The sequence below is a fragment of the Vipera berus genome (assembly GCF_964194415.1).
Source record: "Vipera berus genome assembly, chromosome: 6".
Taxonomy (NCBI): domain Eukaryota; kingdom Metazoa; phylum Chordata; class Lepidosauria; order Squamata; family Viperidae; genus Vipera; species Vipera berus.
In genome coordinates, this window is record NC_138208.1 from 92,086,089 (window position 1) to 92,106,174 (window position 20,086).

At 55.8% G+C, this 20,086-nt stretch overlaps 2 protein-coding genes across 2 annotated transcripts; both read right to left on the bottom strand.

Moving 5' to 3' along the window:
• Positions 1–2,742: 2,742 nt before the first annotated feature.
• GARIN1A (golgi associated RAB2 interactor 1A) lies at positions 2,743–7,323 on the bottom strand (the record flags this gene model as incomplete). The annotated part of the gene is made up of 5 exons (XM_081330689.1): positions 2,743–3,200; positions 3,957–4,072; positions 5,898–6,159; positions 6,673–6,851; positions 7,144–7,323. The coding sequence occupies 5 exons, from the start codon at positions 7,321–7,323 to the stop codon at positions 2,786–2,788; spliced, it is 1,152 nt and encodes a 383-aa protein (XP_081186815.1). The 3' UTR covers positions 2,743–2,785.
• Positions 7,324–7,413: 90 nt separating this feature from the next.
• On the bottom strand, positions 7,414–17,485 carry LOC308669813 (FHF complex subunit HOOK-interacting protein 1B-like; the record flags this gene model as incomplete). Its single annotated transcript, XM_081330690.1, has 4 exons — positions 7,414–7,498; positions 10,824–11,758; positions 16,768–16,846; positions 17,295–17,485. 4 exons carry the CDS (start codon positions 17,483–17,485, stop codon positions 7,414–7,416), a joined length of 1,290 nt encoding a protein of 429 aa, XP_081186816.1.
• Positions 17,486–20,086: the final 2,601 nt, after the last annotated feature.

The window sequence follows — 20,086 nt, forward strand, 5'->3', positions numbered from 1 at the left end:
TTGTCAGGAATGGCCTGGGGTCTCCTGCTTGAGCGGACTGGAAGACCTCCCAGGTCCCTTCCAGGTCTGTTCTGATTCTGAGCTGGTTTTCTGCTAAAACCATGGAGACTTTCAGGAGAAGGCAGAGGCGGGAAAGGGGCAAACGCTGGAATGCACCTGTGAAGTGACCCAACCTGCCCTAGACAGAGAAAGGGAAGAGGGAGAACTGGGGGGGCGTGTCTGTTTCTGAGGCTGCAGGAGGAGGCCTCGCCCAGCCTGCCATGGCCCTGCCTGACCCAGCCTGCCACGTCTGGAGATTCCAGGCTGAGGACGGGGAGGGTGGCCAGGAAGAGACGCCCGGAGCAGCTTGTGGGAACGGCTGGGGACCATCTTCTGCGATCCAGATGCCTGAATGGAGGAGGGAGGCTGCCAGCTGAAGAAAAGCCAGAGGGGCTGGGTGACCTTCCTGCCCCCTTGTGCAGAAGGGCCTGGGGGCTCTTTGTCCCCCCCACCCCCTTCCAGAACCACAGGGTTGCTTCCAAAAGCCAGGAGGGGCCCTTGGAGCTGAGCCGGCATAACTCCCCCCCCCCGGCATCCCCCACACAGCTGGAGTGGGGAGGGGGCCGGCTGGACCCCACAGCCCAGCTGCAAAAGCTGCACAATGCATTAAAGCCGCCCTCTCCGGCCTCCCCTTCGTCCGGCTGAAGGGGCTCGTGCTGGGGGCCCTGGACTTACGACCACCACTGAGCCCGCAATATCCGTTGCTAAACGAGGCGATGGCTAAGTGAATTTTGCCCCATTTTACTAGCTTTCTTGCCACCGTGTTTAAATAAATCATTGCAGTTGTTAAGTCACACGGTTTTTAAGTGAATCTGGCTCCCCCATGGACTTTGCTTGTCAGAAGGTCCCAAAAGTGGATCACTTGATCCCGGGACGCTGCGACCGTCATAAATACGAGTGTTTCCGAGCGTCTGAATTTTGATCACGTGACTGCAGGGATGCAGCAACGGTTATATGTGTGAAAAAGTGACACGTCACTTTTTTCAGTGCTGCTGTCATTTTGAACAGCCATTAAATGAATGAACTTGCCATTTGCCTAAAGGAAAGGAGGGGCTACCAAGAAAAGCTACGGGGGGGGGGGGGAGGGGGGGAACTGACCCAGGAAGCCTATTGTTGTTAATGGCTGCCATTGACATTTCAATGTATAGAAAGTCCTTAACGTATAACTATATGTAAATAAATATATTTCCCCCCCCCCCCGTCTCTCCCTCCCTCCCTCTCTCTCTCTCCCTCCCTCTCTCTCTCTGTCATCTATCTATCCATGCCTGCAGCTGAGGAATTCTGGGAGTTGAAGTCCACAAGTCATCAAAGGGCCACGTTTGAAGGCCCCTGGTTTAGAAAGTGGCCAGCAGTCAACCCTTTTGCTGATTAAGTTCCCACAGCAAAGGCGGGGGAACCCATGTCCCTTCCCACAGGGGCCTCCCTCGGTCGCCCACCCAAAGATGCAGCGGCCAGCCCTGCCCCAGCCGGGTCCTCTTGGCAAGCAAGGCTCTCCACTCCATTGGAAGCAAAAAGAATACTTTTACTAAAAGCCAGGCGGTTACAGAAGTTCAGAGCCAGAACCGAGGTTTTGTGTGTGTGGGGGGGGAAGCTTCCCAGTTAACTATCCGTTCCCGTGCGACAGGCACACACACCCTGCTACTGTGTCTCCCCTTTGTCCAGTTAACCTTCAGAGAAGTTGTTTTGGCAACCCTCCCGGCAAAAGCGGGCTGGTCTGGAGGGGAACATTCTGTTTCCCACCCACCCTTGGCCTGGGCACGGTGAGCGCCAAAGCTTCATTTCGGTCCCCCTGGCTCCCGCCCCTCCTCACACGCCCCCCCCCGTTTATGGCAGGCTGGCACTTGGCAAAGGAGGGCACTTCTGACCTCCATCCTCAGTGGGGGTCCTAACTGCTTTGAGCACCCCAGCAAGCGGACATCAGGCCTGGCTTCGACCTTGCCCCTAAGTTGGCGGGACCTTCCTTTGGATTACCGGGAGGGGGCTGGAGGGGAAGGGGGGGAGGCTATGGCCAGGAGGGTTTTTCCAGTCATGGGGAAACAGCATCTTCCCCTTTCAGCCGCCCTTCCCCAAATTTTGACTCCTTCATCTGGAGGGGTGTCGCTCAGCCCTTGCCTCCAAAGCCAGGCTCCCTAGCCGAGCCCCCTCCTGGTCCCCCAGATTGTTTCTTCCTCCCCATCTTCTGGATTAAGCTCTGGATGGAGCCCCCCATATCAGCCCCAGCTTCGCCCCCCAAAGCAGCCCCTGGAGAGGTGGGGGTCTGCCCCCTTGGTGGGAACTGCCACCTGCTCTGGGCAAAGGAGGGAGCCCTGACACGGGGGGGGGCTTGGTGGGACCCCAGGCCACTCCGAGGGCTCCCCTCAACAGTCGGGATGCCGTTTCCAGCGGATGGGGGGACAGAAGAGGCTGGGGGGGCGGGTAGGAGGAAGGCTAGAGGGCTATTAGAAGCCCCCCCCGCCCCACCCACCCCCCTTGGCCGTGCCCGTGTCCTCCGGCAGGGCCTGCCCGGGGCCCCTCCCCGTCGCCTCGGCCCTCCGCGGCCCCGATCCAGGCCCGGGCGGCGCTGTCCCCGCGTCCGCCCCTCCCGCATCCTCCTCGGCCAGCGGGCGCCACGCCTGGGTCGGGTCCAGCCGGTAGCTTTATTGATCCTTTTGCGCTTTGGCCCTGCCAGGCGCTTCTCGCCCCGCTTGGGCGGCGGCGGCGGCGTGTCCCGGCGTCCCGTCCGCCCCCGCCGGGGTCCCCGCCCGGCCTATTTCCAGCCGGCGGCGGCGAGGCTGCTGAGCCGGCAGAGGGGCTGCTGCCAGGTGGGCGTCTCCTGCTGCCAGAGGCCGTGCACCCTCCGGTCCATCCAGGGCGCCAGCTCCGGGTCCGAGTCGGCGGGCCGGGCGTCCAGGCGGCACTTCCGCGGCTCGCTCCTGGGCAGCCGCCCCCGGCACCGCGCGCACACCAGCGGCGGCGGCGCGTCGTAGAAGAGAACTGCCGGGCAGAGCAGAGCAGAGCAGGAGGCGGGGGTCGGCCTCGGGCGGGCAGAGGGTGGGGGGTTCCGGGCCGCTGCTTTGGGGCGCCCCCGGGCTGCTGTCCTGGGCCACTGCCGGGCGCGCCGGGACGTGGGCGCCGCCCGGCAAAAAAAGAGGGCCCCGTCGCCTCCCCCGCCGCCCGGAGTCCTGGGGGGCAGCGCTCACCTTTAGTGTCGCTGGAGGGTCCCGACGAGCTGTCCAGGCTGTGCTGCTGCCGCTGCGCTTGGAAGGAGACTCTGGCGCAGGAGGAGAGGCAGGTCGGGTCAGGAAAGGGACCCTCCGGGCAACCCCCGGCCCGCCTCGGCCCCACCCAGCGGGGGGGGGGGAGATTGCCACAGGGACCCGTCAGAGGGGGCTTGCTTCGCCAAAGCTCGTCCTGCGGGGGGGTAGGTTGACCCTCACCAATTTTGCTCAGAAGATGTGCATTTGCAGGGTGTCTGTCTGTACCCGCCCCTGGCTACCCCCCCCAATGCCTCCTTCTCAGGATGGCCCACTCCCACGGCTTCTGAAGGGCCCTTCTCGGACAGGTGCCTGCCGCTCCGGATGTAAATTCAGTTTAAAGCAACTTCGGTAAGAAAAATAAAGAAAAATCTCCGATAAAGGGGAGTCCAGCTTCTGTTCGGAGACCTCCAGCTCTCGGGATGGGGGGGGGGGAGACTGCCCTGTCGAACCACTCTTGTCCCCAGCAGGGTGTCCGGCATTCCGCCTGAACCTGCCTTATATCTACCTTTCCCTAAACTGTTGGCCCAGATGAGCAAGAAAACCCTAAACAAACTTTAGCATGAAGTCTGCAGATAGGAGCTCAGGAGAGAAGTCTATGCAAATCAGAGGTTTGAATCTGCCCCAAACTGACCGAGGAGGGAGGGCACGGGGGGGGGGGGGCTGGCTGATCAGCCCACTTACCTCCTGGTCTTTTCCAGATTTTGCTTGGGTCTTGGGGAGAACTGGGTGGTGACGCCCGACACCTTCCTGCCCACTCCCATTATTACCCCTGGGCTCCTCATCACCGTCTCAGAGTACTGGGGGGGGGAACAAGAAGTTATTACATGGAGACACCCCCCCCCTCATTCAATGAGCCCAGGGAGGAGTAACCGATGCCCTGCTCCCCCAAAGTGCTACAGATCCCCCACCCCAGCTGCAATCCCATCCCTGTGAGGTGGAAAGGAAGGTGGCGGCCAAAGCCAGGCTTGCTTGCACCGTGGCTGGATTCAGCTGAAAGTGGGCGTAGCTCAGCAGCGGCCAGGACCAGCCCGTCTCGTTATGGAGATGGGGACCCAGCTGAGGAAGGGCCCTTCGTAGCTCAGGGTTGAACCGTGGGGTCCTCGGTGCTCTCTGAACTGGGCTGTTTCCTTGCAGACATTTCACGACCCAACTAGGGAAGATCATCAGTGCTTGAAGGAAATAGGGTTTGTTTATACCCCAATCAAGGAACAGAGGAACAATCTTAAGGGTAAGCAAGGCCACTCCCACCAACACTGACAGGGCTTGTATATAAAGCCACTCCCCCTCTCCCTTTATGCACTGATGATGTTACATAGTAGGGTCATGAAAAGTCTGCAAAACCCCCACCGAGCTCAGAGAGCACCAAGGACCCCCCCTCCCCCCAAACTGGTGCTATGCTGGCAGGATGGCTCTAGATGGTTGGGTGAGAGAGATTCTTCCGGAACGCTCTCTGAAATCAAAAGTCTCTGCATGCAGCCAGAGAGAGGAGGGCATCTGGCTGGCCTTTAGAGCATCCTTCTCCTGCCGTTGGCTCCTTGCAAGCCATCCACCCTCTGCAGGGACATTGTCAGAGCTGCCTCTCGGGGCAGCCGCTGCAACCAGCTGCACCTTCTCCTGTGGCCTCCCCAGAGTGGCCCTTCGGCTGAGTATTAGTACCGATTTATAAAGCCTTAGTAAGACCACCTCTGGAATCCCGCACCCAGGCTTGGTCACCACATTACAAAAAAGATGTTGAGACTTTGGAAAGGGTGCAGAGAAGAGCCACTAAGATGATCAAAAGGCTGGAGGCTAAAACATACGAAGTAGGGTTGCAGGAGTTGGCTATGGCCAGTCTAAAGAAAAGAAGGACCAGGCGGTGACATGATATCCGTCTTCCAGTATTTGAGGGGCTGCTGCAAAGAAGGGGGGGCAATTTATTTTCCAAAGCACCAGAAGGCAAGACGAGAAACAACGGATGGAAACTAATCCAGGAAAGAAGCAACCTGGAACTAAGGGGAAACTTCCTGACAGTGAGGACAATCAGCCAGAGGTAGAGAAGCTGCCTCCAGAAGTTATGAGTGCTCCAACACCTGAGATTTTTAACAAGAGACTGGACAGTCCCCTGTGTGGAATGGCCTAGGGCAGTGATGGCGGACCTTTTAGAGACCGAGTGCCAAAACTGCAACCCAAAACCCAGTTATGTATCATCGGGTGCCAGGTGGGCGTGGCCCATTGGGTGGGAGTGGCCCATTGGGTGGGAGTGGCCCATTGAGTGGGCGTGGCTGCGGTGGTAACGGCAGATGGGTGGGACTAAAAAGTTCAATCAATCGATTCCAACTGTGCGAGATCTTTTTTTTCCCTGCGAGAAGTTGAAATTGATTGATTGATTGAACCTTTTCTCTTTTTTTGCACACGGCGGTGGAGGCCTACAGCAGAAAGGTTTTATAAAACCAAGCTAAAGGCCTAGAACTGGGGCAATGGTGCACGTGCCCACAGAGAGGGTTCTGCGTGCCACCTGTGGCACGGGTGCCATAGGCTTGCCACCATGGGCATAGGGTCTCCTGCTTGAGCAGAGGGTTGGACTGGAAGACCTCCAAGGTCCCTTCCCGCTCTACTCTGATTGGCGCTGAGGGGGCCGCATACCTCGGCCACGGGGCTGATGCTGGAGGCACTGCTGCTACGGCTGGAGACCAGGCAGTGGTGGATGGGGATGGCCGGGTCCTTGGTGGTGGTGGAGAGGCCGTTGTGCAGGATGTTGATCAGGGAGCTCCAGAGTGCAAAGACGGTGTCTGGATGCTTGTGGTGCAGCTGCAGGTAATACACCTTCTTGGTCACCGTCTGGACACGCAAAATGTACTGGGAGGCGCTGTGGACAGAGAGCTGGACGTAGCGGAGGGGGAGCAGCCTGGGCAAAGCAACAGAGGCAGTCAAGGACAGGCTGGGCCAGAAGCTCGGGTGGGGGTGGGGCAGGGCTGGGAGATGGGCAAGACCCCTTTGGGGTGGGACTGGGAATGGGGGCTTTGGTTGCTCCCTTTTGCCTGCAGCGCCCCCCCCCCAAATGAGACACCTCCCAAGTCTCAAAATTCTGCTCCCCACAGCCACTTTTGGTTTATTGGAGAAACCCAGGAAAGGATTCATGCCAGGAACCCTGGGCACACATGCCATGCCATGCCCCAGTAGGGACTTCAGGCTGCCCAAAACAAGGCTCTGGGCGGTGTCCACACACCCAGCCCTTGAGCTGCATGTGTGAGGCAACCTGGGACCACATCTGGCCGAGTTCCTCCTTCGCTGGCTGTGGGGAGGTGCCCCGGGGCAGCCCAAGCCTCTCCGGTGCTGGCCTGCTTCCCCTCCTGATCCAGCCCAGGTGGAGACAGGCCTGGGCCAAGGTCTCTCCCTCCTGATCCTGGGCCAACGTCACCTGGTTAGGTCCATCTGTGACAGCTGGCGGCCGCCGGTGTGGAGCCTCCCAAGCGGGGCCCGATGATTGGCCATCAGGAGCACATTGGGGAGAGGGAGGCAGGGATCCGAGGAGGTCACTGCCAGAGTCACAATGGTGGGTGTGTGGGTGATTTCCATCCGTTTCCCCTTCTTTGTGACCTGTGGAAACCATTTCCCGCCCACCCAAGTTAATTAAAGGGCCATACCCGCCTGGATTGAGTCAATCTATTTTTGTCAAATCCAGCCACCCCCTTGTTCCCACCAGGGGGCGCAATGGGCGAGGGTACCCTCCTCACAGCCCAAAGCTTCCCAGTGGCGTGCCCAGCAGAAGAGGCAGCCAGCTGCGCCCCCCATCATCTCTGCCCAATGGTGAAGGCAGAAGGCTAAGTGGGCATCTTTGGCACAGCCCCCGGCCCGGCCCTCCTCCTGGGCCTGCCCCCCCCCCCCGAACCTGAATGAAGTTGCTCTCAAAAACAGTTGAGTTGGGGAACAGGTTGTAATCTGGGGAGCGGATCAGCTGGCAGAGCAGCCCCCCCTCCAAGCCGAGTGCCTTGCTAACATCTTGGATGCTGTCTGTGAAGAGCCCTCTAGCCATGGGGTGTGGGGCAGCGGGGCTGAAGGGGGCAGGCATGCCCAGGCCCTCCCTTAGCTGCCCAGGCAGCGGGGGCCAGCACTGACTCAGCGAGGGGGGGGGAGCTGGCTCAGCAATCAGTGGAACTGGTCAGAACAGAGCTGTGTGCATCACAGTGGCATTGAGGTGCCGCCTGGAAGAGGCTGTGATGTCACACTGGCAGAGGAAGTGCTGACTCCATTGAGATGGAAGCAGAGCCCAGAGCCCAGTCTGGTGCACTGGAGGCTGCCAGGCTGGCATGGGTTTGATTCCCCTTAGAATTCCCCAAATGGCAGGGAAGGCCGATGGCACTCCCTCTGCCCCCTCCATCCCCCCCCCCCAGTAAAACACCCCTAATGGGTGTGAGGTTTCATGGGCATCCATATAAAGTGACAATAACATTTTTTATTCTATTCTATACATCCTGGCAATTGGTAAAGGCCAGTTTACACAACAGGTCGAGCTACCGATGCCTCGTTGGCTGAGGAGCTGAATATCTTCTTCGCCCGCTACGAGGTTAAAAGACCAGACCCTGTAGCCTTCGCTGGCTGGCCTTCTGACTCTCAGCCACTCACCCTGTGTGAACACCAAGTGAGAGCTGTACTGAAGGCTGTGAATCCCAGCAAAGCCGCAGGCCCAGATGGGGTGCTGGGGACAGTGGTCAGGAATTGTGCCGATCAATTAGCAGGGGTCCTGACAAGGATTTTTAACATCTCCTTGCAAACGGCATGTGTACCATCGTGCTTGAAAGCAGCTACCATTGTCCCGGTCCCCAAGAAAACCGCAGTTGAGTGCCTGAATGACTACAGACCTATTGCATTAACGTCTGTAGTCATGAAATGCTTCGAAAGATTGGTTCTCCAACACCTTAGGACATGCCTCCCACCGGACTTTGACAAACATCAGTTTGCCTACAGGGGGAACAGGTCGACAGAGGATGCCATAGCTACTGCTCTACATTCTGTAGCAAGCCATCTGGAGAAACCTGGAAGCTATGTCAGGATGCTTGTCATTGATTATAGCTCAGCTTTCAACACTATTCTGCCAAGCATCCTTATTGAAAAGCTGAGTGACTTGAATTATTCCACCTCCATCTGCGATTGGATTCAAGACTTTCTTAGGGATCGGTTACAAACAGTGAGGGTCAGCTCTGCTTTGTCCACCCCCCTGAAGCTTTGCACGGGCTCGCCACAGGGCTGCGTGCTTAGCCCCTATCTGTACTCACTGTACACATATGATTGTGTATCGTCTGACCCATCCACTGCGATCATTAAGTTCGCAGATGATACCACCGTAGTGGGTCTTATTACAGGTGGAGATGAAACAGCGTACGGGTGTGTGTGCAAAAACTATAGTGTTTAGAGAACAACACCTGAACATCGGCAAGACGAAGGAGATGGTGCTAGACTTCCAGAGGAAAAGAGAGGAACCTGCCCCACTTTACATCGGGGGGGGGCTGTGTGGAGAGAGTCTCCTCCTTTAAATTTCTGGGAGTCTACCTCTGTGAAGATCTGACCTGGAAAGTCAACACAACCCAGGTGGCCAGAAAGGCCCAACAGAGGCTCCACTTCCTCAGGGTCTTGTGGAAAAACAGGGTAGAACAATGGCTAATGACCCTCTTTTACCGGTCTACTATAGAGAGCGTCCTCTCGTACTATATTGTGGTTTGGTTATGCTGGGCTGACAGCCGCGGATAGGAAGATAATACAGAGGGTGTTGAGTACAGCACAAGACCTTGTGGGCTGTTCCCTGACACCACTGGATGACCTCGCCAGGGCTCGCTGCCTTGGAAGAGTGAGGAAAATTCTCAGGGACGACTCACACCCATCCGGTAGGAGATACAGGAGTATAGCCAGCCGCACCAACAGGCTGAAGAACAGCTTTTATCCGTGGGCTGTCAGGCTTTTGAATGGGAAATAATTTTATAAACTTTATGCATGATTGACTTGCGAAGCCGGTGTGTTGTGTGCAATTAGCTCACATGGTGTAATAAGATGGAGGGTTTGTTGTCACTGTGAGTTGGGGGTGGGGGCACGAAGGGAGGCTCAGCCAATCTCAATGTGTACATGGTTGTACTTTGACAATAAAGGTTCATTCAAAACTCAACTCAGGTCAATAAAAGGTAAATTCTGTGCTTGGAGAACATAGGCCGTGTTTAACCTAAGAAGGCAATCAGGTCTGGTGCTTAATGCCCAGTGTGGAAGGGACCATGAGGATCATCTAGACCAGGGGTCCCTAACCCCTGAGCCACGGTCCAGTGCCGGACCGTAGCCCGTTCAGAACTGGGCCAGGGAAGCGGGTGCATCACCTCTCTCTCCCTCCCCCCCTCCCCGCTTCCACTGGTCTGTCAAGTCGGAAAGGTTGGAGATCGATTGGGTAGAGGGGTGTCAAACTCAATTTCACTGAGGGCCGCATCAGCATGGCGGTTGCCCTCGGGGCCGGGTGGGTGTGGCCAGGGTAGGCATGGCCTACTGGGTGGGCGTGGCTAGAGTGTGTATGGCCTACTGGGTGGGCGTGGCCAGCTCTACATCGTTGGCATCAAGGGAGCCTGTGGGGGCCTGGGCAGGAGTGGGACAGATCTGAGGGTCTCTGGCAGGAGGGGGGTCTCTGGGCCAGGGCCAAGGCAGTGGGGGCCGTTCCCTCCCTGTTTCCAGGATGGCTTCGCGGGCCGCATGAAACCACTTCGCGGGCCGGACCTGGCCCCCGGACCTTGTGTTTGACATGTCTGGGGTAGAGCAATGCTAGCTGGGGAATTTTGGGAGTTGAAGTCTGTGAGTCTTAAACTTGCCAAGATTGGAGTCCCCTCATCTAGACCAACCTCAAAAGACAATTTGTTCAGCTTCTTCTGGCCGAGAGGGTGAACCCACAAGCTCTGTAGGGAGACTGCTCCCTTCTGGTGTAGGTCTTGCCTACAGGGAGTTTCTCTGTAGATTTGGACAAAATCTAAGTAGAATTATAGAAATAGAGTAGAGTAGGGTAGGGTAAGGTAGGGTAGGGTAGGGTAGGGTAGGGTAGGGTAGGGTAGGAGAGGAGAGGAGAGGAGGAGAGGAGAGGAGAGGAGAGGAGAGGAGAAGAGAAGAGAAGAGAAGAGAAGAGAAGAGAAGAGAAGAGAAGAGAAGAGAAGAGAAGAGAAGAGAAGAGAAAAGAAAAGAAAATATGGAATAGGATAGGATAGGATAGGATAGGATAGGATAGGATAGGATAGGATAGGATAGGATAGGATAGGATAGGATAGGATAGGATAGAATAGAGAAAGAATAGGATAGGATAGGATAGAATAGAAGCTGGAAGGGACCTTGGAGGTCTTCTAGTCCAGCCCCCTGCTCAAGCAGGAGAATCTATCCCATTTCAGACAAGTGACTGTCCAGCCTCTTCTTAAAAACCTCCAGTGACGGAGCGCCCACGATTTCTGAAGGCGACTTCTTTTCCACTGGTTAATTATCCTCACTGTCAGGAAGTTTCTCCTTAATTCCAGGTTGCTTCTCTCTTTGCTCAGTTTCCATCCGTTGCTTTGGTCTTGCCTTCTGGTGCTCTGGTGAATAATGTGACCCTCTCTTCTTTGTTGCAGCCCCTCAAATCCTGGAATCCTGCTATCATGGGGCGTGGGACTGGGGGCCTCCATGCTGAAGCTGGACTGGCGGGTGAAGAAGGAGATGCGAGACGGCGTGGAGGGCTTGGGCACGGTCACCACGGAAGAAGAGTCCACGCTGGGGCTGCCATGGCCCTTGGACCAGGCTGCGCGTTCCTCCTCCTGTTCAGGGGTGGGCAGGCTCTCCGGGCAGCAGCAGCGAGGGATCAGCGAGAGGAACTTGGCAGCGGCCTTGCCATACAGGTCCAGCTCCTTGACCGCCCTTTTCTGGCTCAGCATGACGTGGCTGCAGGGGATCAGGTACCTCAGCACCAGCTGCAGAAGGACATCCTCGCAGTGGAGGCTGATCAGAGTCCGGAAGAGGCTGAGGGAGACCATGCAGAGCCGGGAGTTGCTGGCGATCCGTGCCACCAGCGTGTCGAGGATGGTGCTGTTGTCGTGGTGATGGAGCAGCAGGAAGCGCAGGAAAGTCTTCAGCAGGGCCGTCTCGCTGATGCTGCGCAGGAAGAGGTCCAGGTAGGCCGTGCTGGCGATCATCTCTTCGATGGACGTCTTGTGCAAAGCCGGGCCCATAACTGGCACCAGGAACCCGTTGTGGATGTAATCCACCAGCTGCTTCTGGACCAGCGGGTGGGCCACCTGGATGACCGCATTGCAGAACTCCAGGGAGTTCATGAACAGGACGAGGGACGGGACCCCGATCCAGTCCTCCCGGCGCAGGAAATGCCAGTCGTCCCCACGGACTTCAAGTTTGCGGGGCAGCGAGGAGTACAGGGCGCTCAGCCCCGTGGCCAGGACCGGGCAGAGGTAAAAAGCAACAATATCTCCGTCTTTGACTATATAACTTGCTTTTTCAAGATGGTGGACCTGAAAATGAGAAAACCTAGACAAATGACTCTGACTAAGCAAATTACTACTGGCAGACGGAACGTAGTAAACATTTGAAATGAGAGCACCGAGCTCTTCAATATAAACAGTTCCTTTTCCCATGACCTGAACAGGATGATTGGAAAAAGAGTAAAGTTCACGAAGTTCAGGTTCAGGCTCGTGCATCTCTGTGTAAAGCTCTTTTCTGTAGGTAACATGTAACGCTGCTCCACTGTCCAAAGTCCAAAGAAGTCGTCTGTCGTACTCTGGTTGAGGCTGTGGATCGTTGGTCACAACCAATGTGACAAGTGGAGCTTGTGGATCACGCTTGGAACCACGACCACGACCTTGTCGTCCGCCTCTACCTCTGCCTCCTCTGGAATCTGTTCCTCTGGGCTGGTATGTGACGGGCGCTGGAACTCGTTGGGGACAATCCCGGGTGGCATGTCCCACACGATTGCAGATATAGCATCTTGGCATCCTTGGAACGTAGGTCCTTCCATGGAAGGCACGCCTTGTTAAAGCTCTTGATGCAGGTGGTTCCCTTAAATGTGGCGCAGCTTGCATAAGTGCCTCTTCTTCGGCTAAAATTCTGCATACATGATCCACTGTGCGTTGAGCAGTAGGCACTTGATTGATCTTGGAAATAGCATCTTTCCACTCATGATTCAAAGAATTGATGATAATGCTGATCATTTGAAAATCATCAATAGGATAGCCTTTTTCACCCAGTTCTTTTCTAATACCTTTCATTGTAGTCAAATGTGCTCCAATATGTTCACCAGGTTTTAATCTGGAACCATGGAACTCAGACAAAAGTAAACATGTAGACTCAATTGATGTAGGCCGATAACATGTCTCTAACTGAGTCCAAATTTGTTGGGCAGTTGCATCTTGTGAAAACGTGAGCTGCAATTCAGTGTCCATTGACATCAATAATGTTGTGCATGCTCTATTATCCAAGTCCCATATGTCAGGGGTCCATGGCTGGGCAGGAGGATTAAACACCATCATGTGAGTACCTTCTCTGCGTAGCAAAAGTCCAACCTCACTGACCCATGCCCTGTAATTCTGTCCTGACTTCTTTAATTTTGAATCACCAGCCAGTGGTACAATGGAAGGTGTTTGATGAGGAATATACAATTGAGGTACTGGCTGTGCAGGTTGTGCAATCCGACCATAACCTGCAGGGGGCACCAGTGGCGTCTGTGCCTGGACATGCGGCAGTTGCATTGAAGCTGCCGGTAGTCTTGGTGCTGGCTGTGACTGTCTTTGAGCTGCTATTCCACCCTGGCCAGCAGGAGGCGCTGGCGCTGGGGCTGGTGCAGTAGCATAACCTGCAGATGACACTGGCCTTCGCATATAAGAACCCAGTGGCAATTGCATGTGGGTTAAATATGGCTGTGCTCTGCCAGGTAGAGGGGCTTGCATAGAAGCAATATTAACAGGAGAAGCAACAGTAACAGGAATCCTAGCACCATCAGGGGCTGGAGCCTCAGATAACGGCAGAAATCTTGTATCTCTGAGCAAAGACTCCTCCATGGACAATTGCGAGAGTGAGAGCTCCAATGCATGTCTTAATGCAGCTTCACCAGTAGATGGTGCTATAACATTTGATTCAGGCATCACTGTGGCTCTGTATGTCCTTTGGGACAGCCCATGATCATGTGACATAGGAGCCTCCGGTTCCCATTCGTCTTGCATGACACTCAATGATGGGCGTGACTTTGGCTTTGGGGAAGAAGGAGGCAATATGGCTTCTCCTTGTGGGTGTGGCAATATGGCCGGTTCATGCTCATAATTCCTCTCATATTGCTGAACCATTGACACATATTCCTTTGCCTGCTGCAAACGCCTTTCAAAAACCCCAATTTGTTCACAGTAGCCTTGCATAGCCCTATCTCGCATAGTTTGCTTGAGGCTTGAAGGAGCAGAAGGAAGTTTCTTCGGCTGAACTTTAGGTTTCACTCCAAGCCTTTGAAACTCATCTTGAGCCCCTGGAGTGTGAACATTTCCAAAAACAGCTGCCAGGGAGCTTGGAAAAGTAGAAAAAGGAGTGACTGACCTTGCATCGTCGACAGGAGCAGGTGCGTCGTCTCCAAGGCGTGTGGCCGAAGCTATCGGAGTTCTTAAAGTTGAAGGGAGCTGACCCACAGAAAGACTCCTTTTCAGCCGTGGCTTCCTTCCTGACATGTTTCAGCAGTTAATCACCGCTGCCTCGCTAGCACTAACTAACTGATAACAGCCGCAGAAACATGCATCTCTAAAACATAAATCAAACCATCCTCTGCTACCAAAATGTCAAGGTAAAAATCACCTTTGTAGAGGGCGAAGGACCGTGCTTCAGAGAATGCATGATGTGCATGCAGGAAGGCAATAAAAACACGACGCATAATCTTACTAAATACCTTTTACTTACAAAAATATAAAAACTAAATATATATTATAAAGAGAGCTATCTCACTACATTCTAACGTAACAGACAGTAACAGCAAAGTGAAAGAAACAATAAAAATAACACTGTGTGAACCTCTTCTAGACATGCGCACTAAACAGTCTGAAACCATAACATAACTAGTCATATGGGATTCACTATGGTTACCAGATAAGTTATCACAACAGGTGCAGAGAGCAGGGAAAATGTACAGTTAGAAATGAACTTTTCTGACGAACAAAAAAAAACGTGCAGTGACAATGTCACCCCTGTTTCTTCTTTTCTTTAGACTAGCCAAACCCAAGTCATGCAGCTGTTCTTTGTATGTTTTTGTCTCCAGGCCTTTGATCATCTTATTTGCTCTTCTCTGAACTTTTTCCAAGGTCTGAATATCTTTTGAAGCTACAGCCTATGAGCTACATCTGGTCTTAACTTTGGGGGGGGGCAGGGAAAATGGTTCAGTTATTTACTATATATTTGTATGACACTCAATCTCAATGGCTCTCAGCAACTCTAATAATAATAATAAAGTTGGAAGGGACCTTGGAGGTCATCTAGTCCAACCCCCGGCTCACTCTCATCTAAGAAACCCAACAAATCCAGCCCTCCAAATAACAACCATCTCAAGAGCACCGTAATAATTTATTTATTTATTTTTTAAAAATAAAAGTCATATGTTCCCCAGGGCACCCCAACATTCAACAGATGCCTTTCTAGATGAAAAAAAACCTTGGGTTTTAACTCCTCTCCTGAAACTCTGGGGGAACCAGCTGGCTGGGGCCTCGGGGGCCCTTGAGGCCCCCCATCTTCCCGCTGCCAAGATGGGTTGAGAGAGGCTGCTCTCCTGGGTTTCCTCCGCTTGTCCCAGAGCTCCTCTTTCAAGAGGCAACTGGGCTTTGTTTTTCCTTGAAGACGTTTTGCTCCTCATCCAGGGAGCTTCTTCAGTTCTCATCAGTTCTCTTCTTCAGAACTGAAGAATCTTCTTGGATGAGAAGTGAAACATCTTCAAAGAAAACAAAGCCCAGTTGCCTCTTGAAAAAAACGCCACCCCTGGGACCCCTAACCAGCAGTTTTTAATATTTGCAAATTGCAATCAGAAAATCCGTGCATACCACCCAACGTGAGTCCTCACCAGCCACCCCACGAGAACGTGGAACCACCAACAGTTTGGCGGTGCAAAGGGGTTTGAACCCTCTTTGGTTTAAATCCAGCCCAAGGAATGCTTGCTGAGATTTCTGCATGTGTACTCATCCCAAAGCGGTGTTTCTCCATGAAATTGCCGAGGGGGGGAAGGATATCCAGCAATGGACATCCAGGAGTGCCCCCAATTATGTGGCTGAAAGAGAACCACGGAGAGTTCAGTGCTCCACAAGCCACGTTCTGCTTCATCAGAGATGACAAACCAGGTTAAGTCCTGCTTGACTGTTTTGAGAGCAGGCAAAGCCTGCTCATGTCTGCCACCTGCTGTAGATCAACTCCCATTGCAGGAGGGAGGTTGTGTGTTGCTGACCACGGGGGGGGGGGGAGGGGGAGAACGGGACCAAGAGTTGGGGTTGCCCTTAGCCCGCACCCTTCCCCCCCCCCGTGAGCGCAGGGGGCAGAGAGCCAGGAGGCAGCTCCTCAGGGGACGTTCCAGGGTAAGACAGTCACCAAGGGGCAGCATTCAGCCGGGGACATCCGGATCCACCCAGGGACGCTGCCACCCTGAGGCTGCCCAAGGGGCCCGCCTGACAAAACTGGAGGACCCCCCCCACACGCAGCCGTTTGTTTGTTTAACATGAATGGTAGCCCATCTCACACAGCATGCAAACATGGCAACAGTTAAAATTTAAATAACAGTCTAAAAACAGCCAAAGAAATATGAAACAACCCCCCCCCCCCAGACACACACACAGAATTGTGGGAGAACCGCGGTCCCTTGACCTCCTGCAACCCACCTGCCGGCTTTCTTTTTCTTTTTTTTAATAATATTTTATTAATTTTCTATTATTACATTTCATAAGTGCTTAATGAATGTGTTGTGAGGGTTGATTTGTTTTGCTTAGTAAGACAAGTTAAGTTCTTACTCTCTATACCATTTTTCCAGCCATTGGTAAAATAAGTTCCGTGTCTGAAAATATTCTGTACCTTCTTTCTCTCTGATCCTCCGTGTAAGTCTGTCCATTCCAGCCCAGCCCAGTGTGATCAACTTGATTATCTCTTCGTCCAATGGGGTTTCTTCATTTTTCCAGTGCTGAGCAAATACAGTCCTGCTGCTGTTAATACATGTAATGATAAATATACACTTTGTTTATCATTTTTTTCTGGAATTATACCTAATAGGAAAAGTTCAGGTTTAAAGTCTACGTGTTTCCCTCACATTTTTTTTCCAGCCTGGCAAAACAGAAACCTGGAGGGACACGCACAAACCGCAGACGTTTCTTTGTTTAACATGAATGGTAGCCCATCTCACACAGCACGCAAACATCGCAACAGTTAAAACTTTAAATAATAGCCTAAAAACAGCCAAAGAAATATGAAACAACCCCCCCCCAATTGTGGGAGAACCGCGGTCCCTTGACCTCCTGCAACCCACCTGCCGGCTTTCTATGGGATCCGGGGACGGGCGGGGGGGGGGTGGGTGATGAAGAGGACAAATAAAAGTTTTAGAGCTCCTGTAAAAGGCAAAAGAGGAGAAGTGGGGGGGGAGCAGACCCAAGGGGGCTTCCCGGAAACCTTCTGATCCTGGTGCAGCTGGGAGGCTCAGGCAGACCCCGAGGCTGGGGGGCTTCCCTGAATCCTCACAGCCCGGACATTAACTCCCCTCCCCCTCCGCCGCCTCCTTTATGCCGGGGGCAAGGAAAGCCAGGCGGGGCTGACCCCAAAGCGCAGCTTCCCCAGAAAGCCGGAAGAGGGGAAGCCCCCCCCCCGGGTCGCCGCGCCAGAGCCCCGCGCCGGACGCGGGCAGAGCGAGGCGGAGGCGTCGCGGGGCTCCCCTTCTCCCACCCCAGGGCCCTGGCCCCGGCGGGAAGCCGCCCAAGGCGGAGCCAAGGACACCGCCGGCCTTTTAGGAGATACCGCTTCCTCCAGACCGGACGGCCGTTCCGCGTCCCTGCTTGTCACGCGCGCTCGTGCCCGCAGACGGGCCGCAGGGTCCACAGTGCGGAGTCTGCCGACCAGGCCAGGGGCACGAGAGGGAGGCCCGGGTGTCCGGGCAGCCGGCCGAGAGCCCAAAGCGGGGCCGGCACTTCCCGCTCTCCGCTGGCTAGGAGCTTCCGAGGGGGCGGACACCGGCCGGCGTCGCCTCCCCCCATTCTCCTGCCAGGCAGCGAGAAGCGGCCCGCTGCTTTTCTGGGGGTTCCCGTCCTGGACTCCGCTTTCTCTCCCGGGGGGGGGGCGGGAGGGTTATATCCGAAAACCTTTTAAAACCTTTCCCGTCTTCCGGGATGGGGGTTAAACTCCGGGGTTACCCAGGGTTTGCACCGGCGGAGGGGGGGCGAACGTTATTTCAAGCGACCTGCCGGCGCTTTGCTGCGGAAGACGATTCGTTACGGAGCACAAGCAAAGGAGGCGAGCGAACGGTTCAGCCCCCCCGCCCCCTTCTCCGGGCAGGCCTACAAGGGCGAGGAACGCAGAAGCTTCGGGGCGATTCTGCCCGCCTCCCGCTGCCCGCCCGGGAGGAGCAGCCGGGGCGCGGCGGGCGACCTTGGGGCCCTGGCGAAACGTGGCAAGAGAAAGCGAAAGGGCGCGCGGGGGCGAAGCGCCGGGCCGGGGGCGAGGCCTGACGCGCCTCAGCCAGCCGCCTGGCATCTGCCGGGGAGGGGGGGCCGAGATTTGCTCGGGCGTCGATCGGGCCTTTAGAGCGCCGCAGTCTTGGGACTCCGGGCGACGTGGAAAGCGCAAAGCACCCGCGAGACAGCAACGCAAGCACGGGGGCCACCGCAGCCTTTACCCCTGCTTCGGAATCGGGCAGCAGGGCGGGGGGGGTACCACTTCGCTAGGTGACTCGGGCCTCTCGGGGTTTCCAGGCAAGGAACAGCCTCCGGGGGAAACGAGCGCCCGAGCTCAGGGGAGAGAGGATTCGCACTTTGTCCATGCCCAGAGGGCTGTTGGTTCACCCGTCCGGGCCTCGAGGGCGGGTCCGGTCGGGTCCAGACGGGCCGAACTTAGCCTGGCAGCCCTCCGCCCTCCGTTCCCGGCCCGGGAGGTGGACCGCGGGGCGGGGCGGGGCGGGCTGGGAGCGGGCGTGGAAAGCCTCCCGGCCGCTCCGGAGAGCTCCCGCCCAGCGCCACGCCTGCCGGAGTGCGTCTCCCGCCGCCGCCGCCGCCGGGGCTGCCCGGAGCCGTCGAGGTGGCCATGGACGGGCAGGCGGCGATGGCGCCCTACGACTACAGCCTGATCGTGGGCCCCGTGCAAGAACCGGCCGGCCCCAGGACGCCGCGGCTCGACTCCGCCGGCTGTGCGCCTCTCCACACCGGGCACCGGACCGCGGCGCAGCGGTACAACGCCCGGCTCTGCCAGGCTGGCCTGGAACCCGAGAGGTGAGCGCGGGCGGGGCGGGCTCGCGGGGCCCCTTCCAGACACGCGGCACCGGGAGCGAGGGGCGCGGGGCAGTGGGTGCGCGACGGGTCTCGCGGGGGTTCTGCGCCGCTGGCTCCGACCAGCCACCCCGGCCCGCGCTTGCCCCACCAGCCCTGCAGGGTAGTCTTCAGGCTTGAACCGGCTGGTTCTCCCTGGCCGGCCCGGTATCATCGCCTTCTGACGGGAGGAGTGGACGGTCTCTGCCAGAGCGGATCTCTTGGGCATCCCCTGTGCCGAGGATCGGGGATCATTTTCTCACTTAAAATATTCGAGCTTAATCTGAGATTGAATTCTGCATTTAAATCGACATTCTGGATTTAGAAAGCATATTATAATCTTCATCATATTTTCTTTGAATGAATGGATTCATTGGGGAGCAGTCTATCTCTGAATACCAGTTGCTGTGACGCCAGGAGTGAGTGGCTGCCCCCCCCAGCCTTTTCTGAGGGAATCCCTTGTCAGGTGGGGAGCAAAGGAGACTCCCCCCTTCACTGCTCCTAGTGTGGCTTTTCCCACTGCTTGTACTGTATTTTGCAGCTCCTGTTGTGAAGTAGGTCAGAATTCTCCCCCCCACACACACACACAAAGGTTCAGCACTAATGCCAAGCATAGCCAGGCTACAATCAGGCAGTAACCCGGTTTGACCATCCTGTCAAACAGAGTGGGATGCTCTGAGAGAACTGTGTTTCTTGGATGCTAACCTACAACCCGGGCCTTGAAAGCCACAGTGACAGTGGGTACACAACACCCCACGGCCAAATCACCACGTTGAGGTCAAGGATACATAAGTGGATTCAGGAGAGGCTGCTCTTTGGGTGTCTCTCTCTGCACTTCAGGAGCTTAAAGCAAGAGGGGAGGACCCTCTCCCCATTGAGTCTTGAGTGCGGATTTTGCTCTCCTAAATAACCCCAGCAGTTCCTCACCCCGGTCCCTGCCGGGGACTGGTGGCTGTGGCACAGCTGATCCTGACACGGGGCTGCCAGCCTTACCCATTGGGGGTGGCCCAGAAATCGTGCAGACTAGTCGGGAAGGGTTGGTTCTGCCCCGTACCTGGTGTGTGTACGGATGCTGGTGTGGCCCTCCTGCAAATCCAGGCAGAAACAGGACAGTTTGTGTTGGAATAGGTCTGGCTCGGCTCCACAGGTCATCTGAACTAGCCAGGGTGCTTCTTGAGCTGGCTGTGGGATGATCTATGAATCCAGCCATTGCGGGCACGAGGGTGCTTGAAACTCTGCATCTGCCAGTGGTGGGCCACCCACACGCAGGGTCTTCCCCCCAGGGCACCACTCTTGGGACCCCCCTTCGCTCAGGAGGCCAGGTGAGGGGAGAGGCCT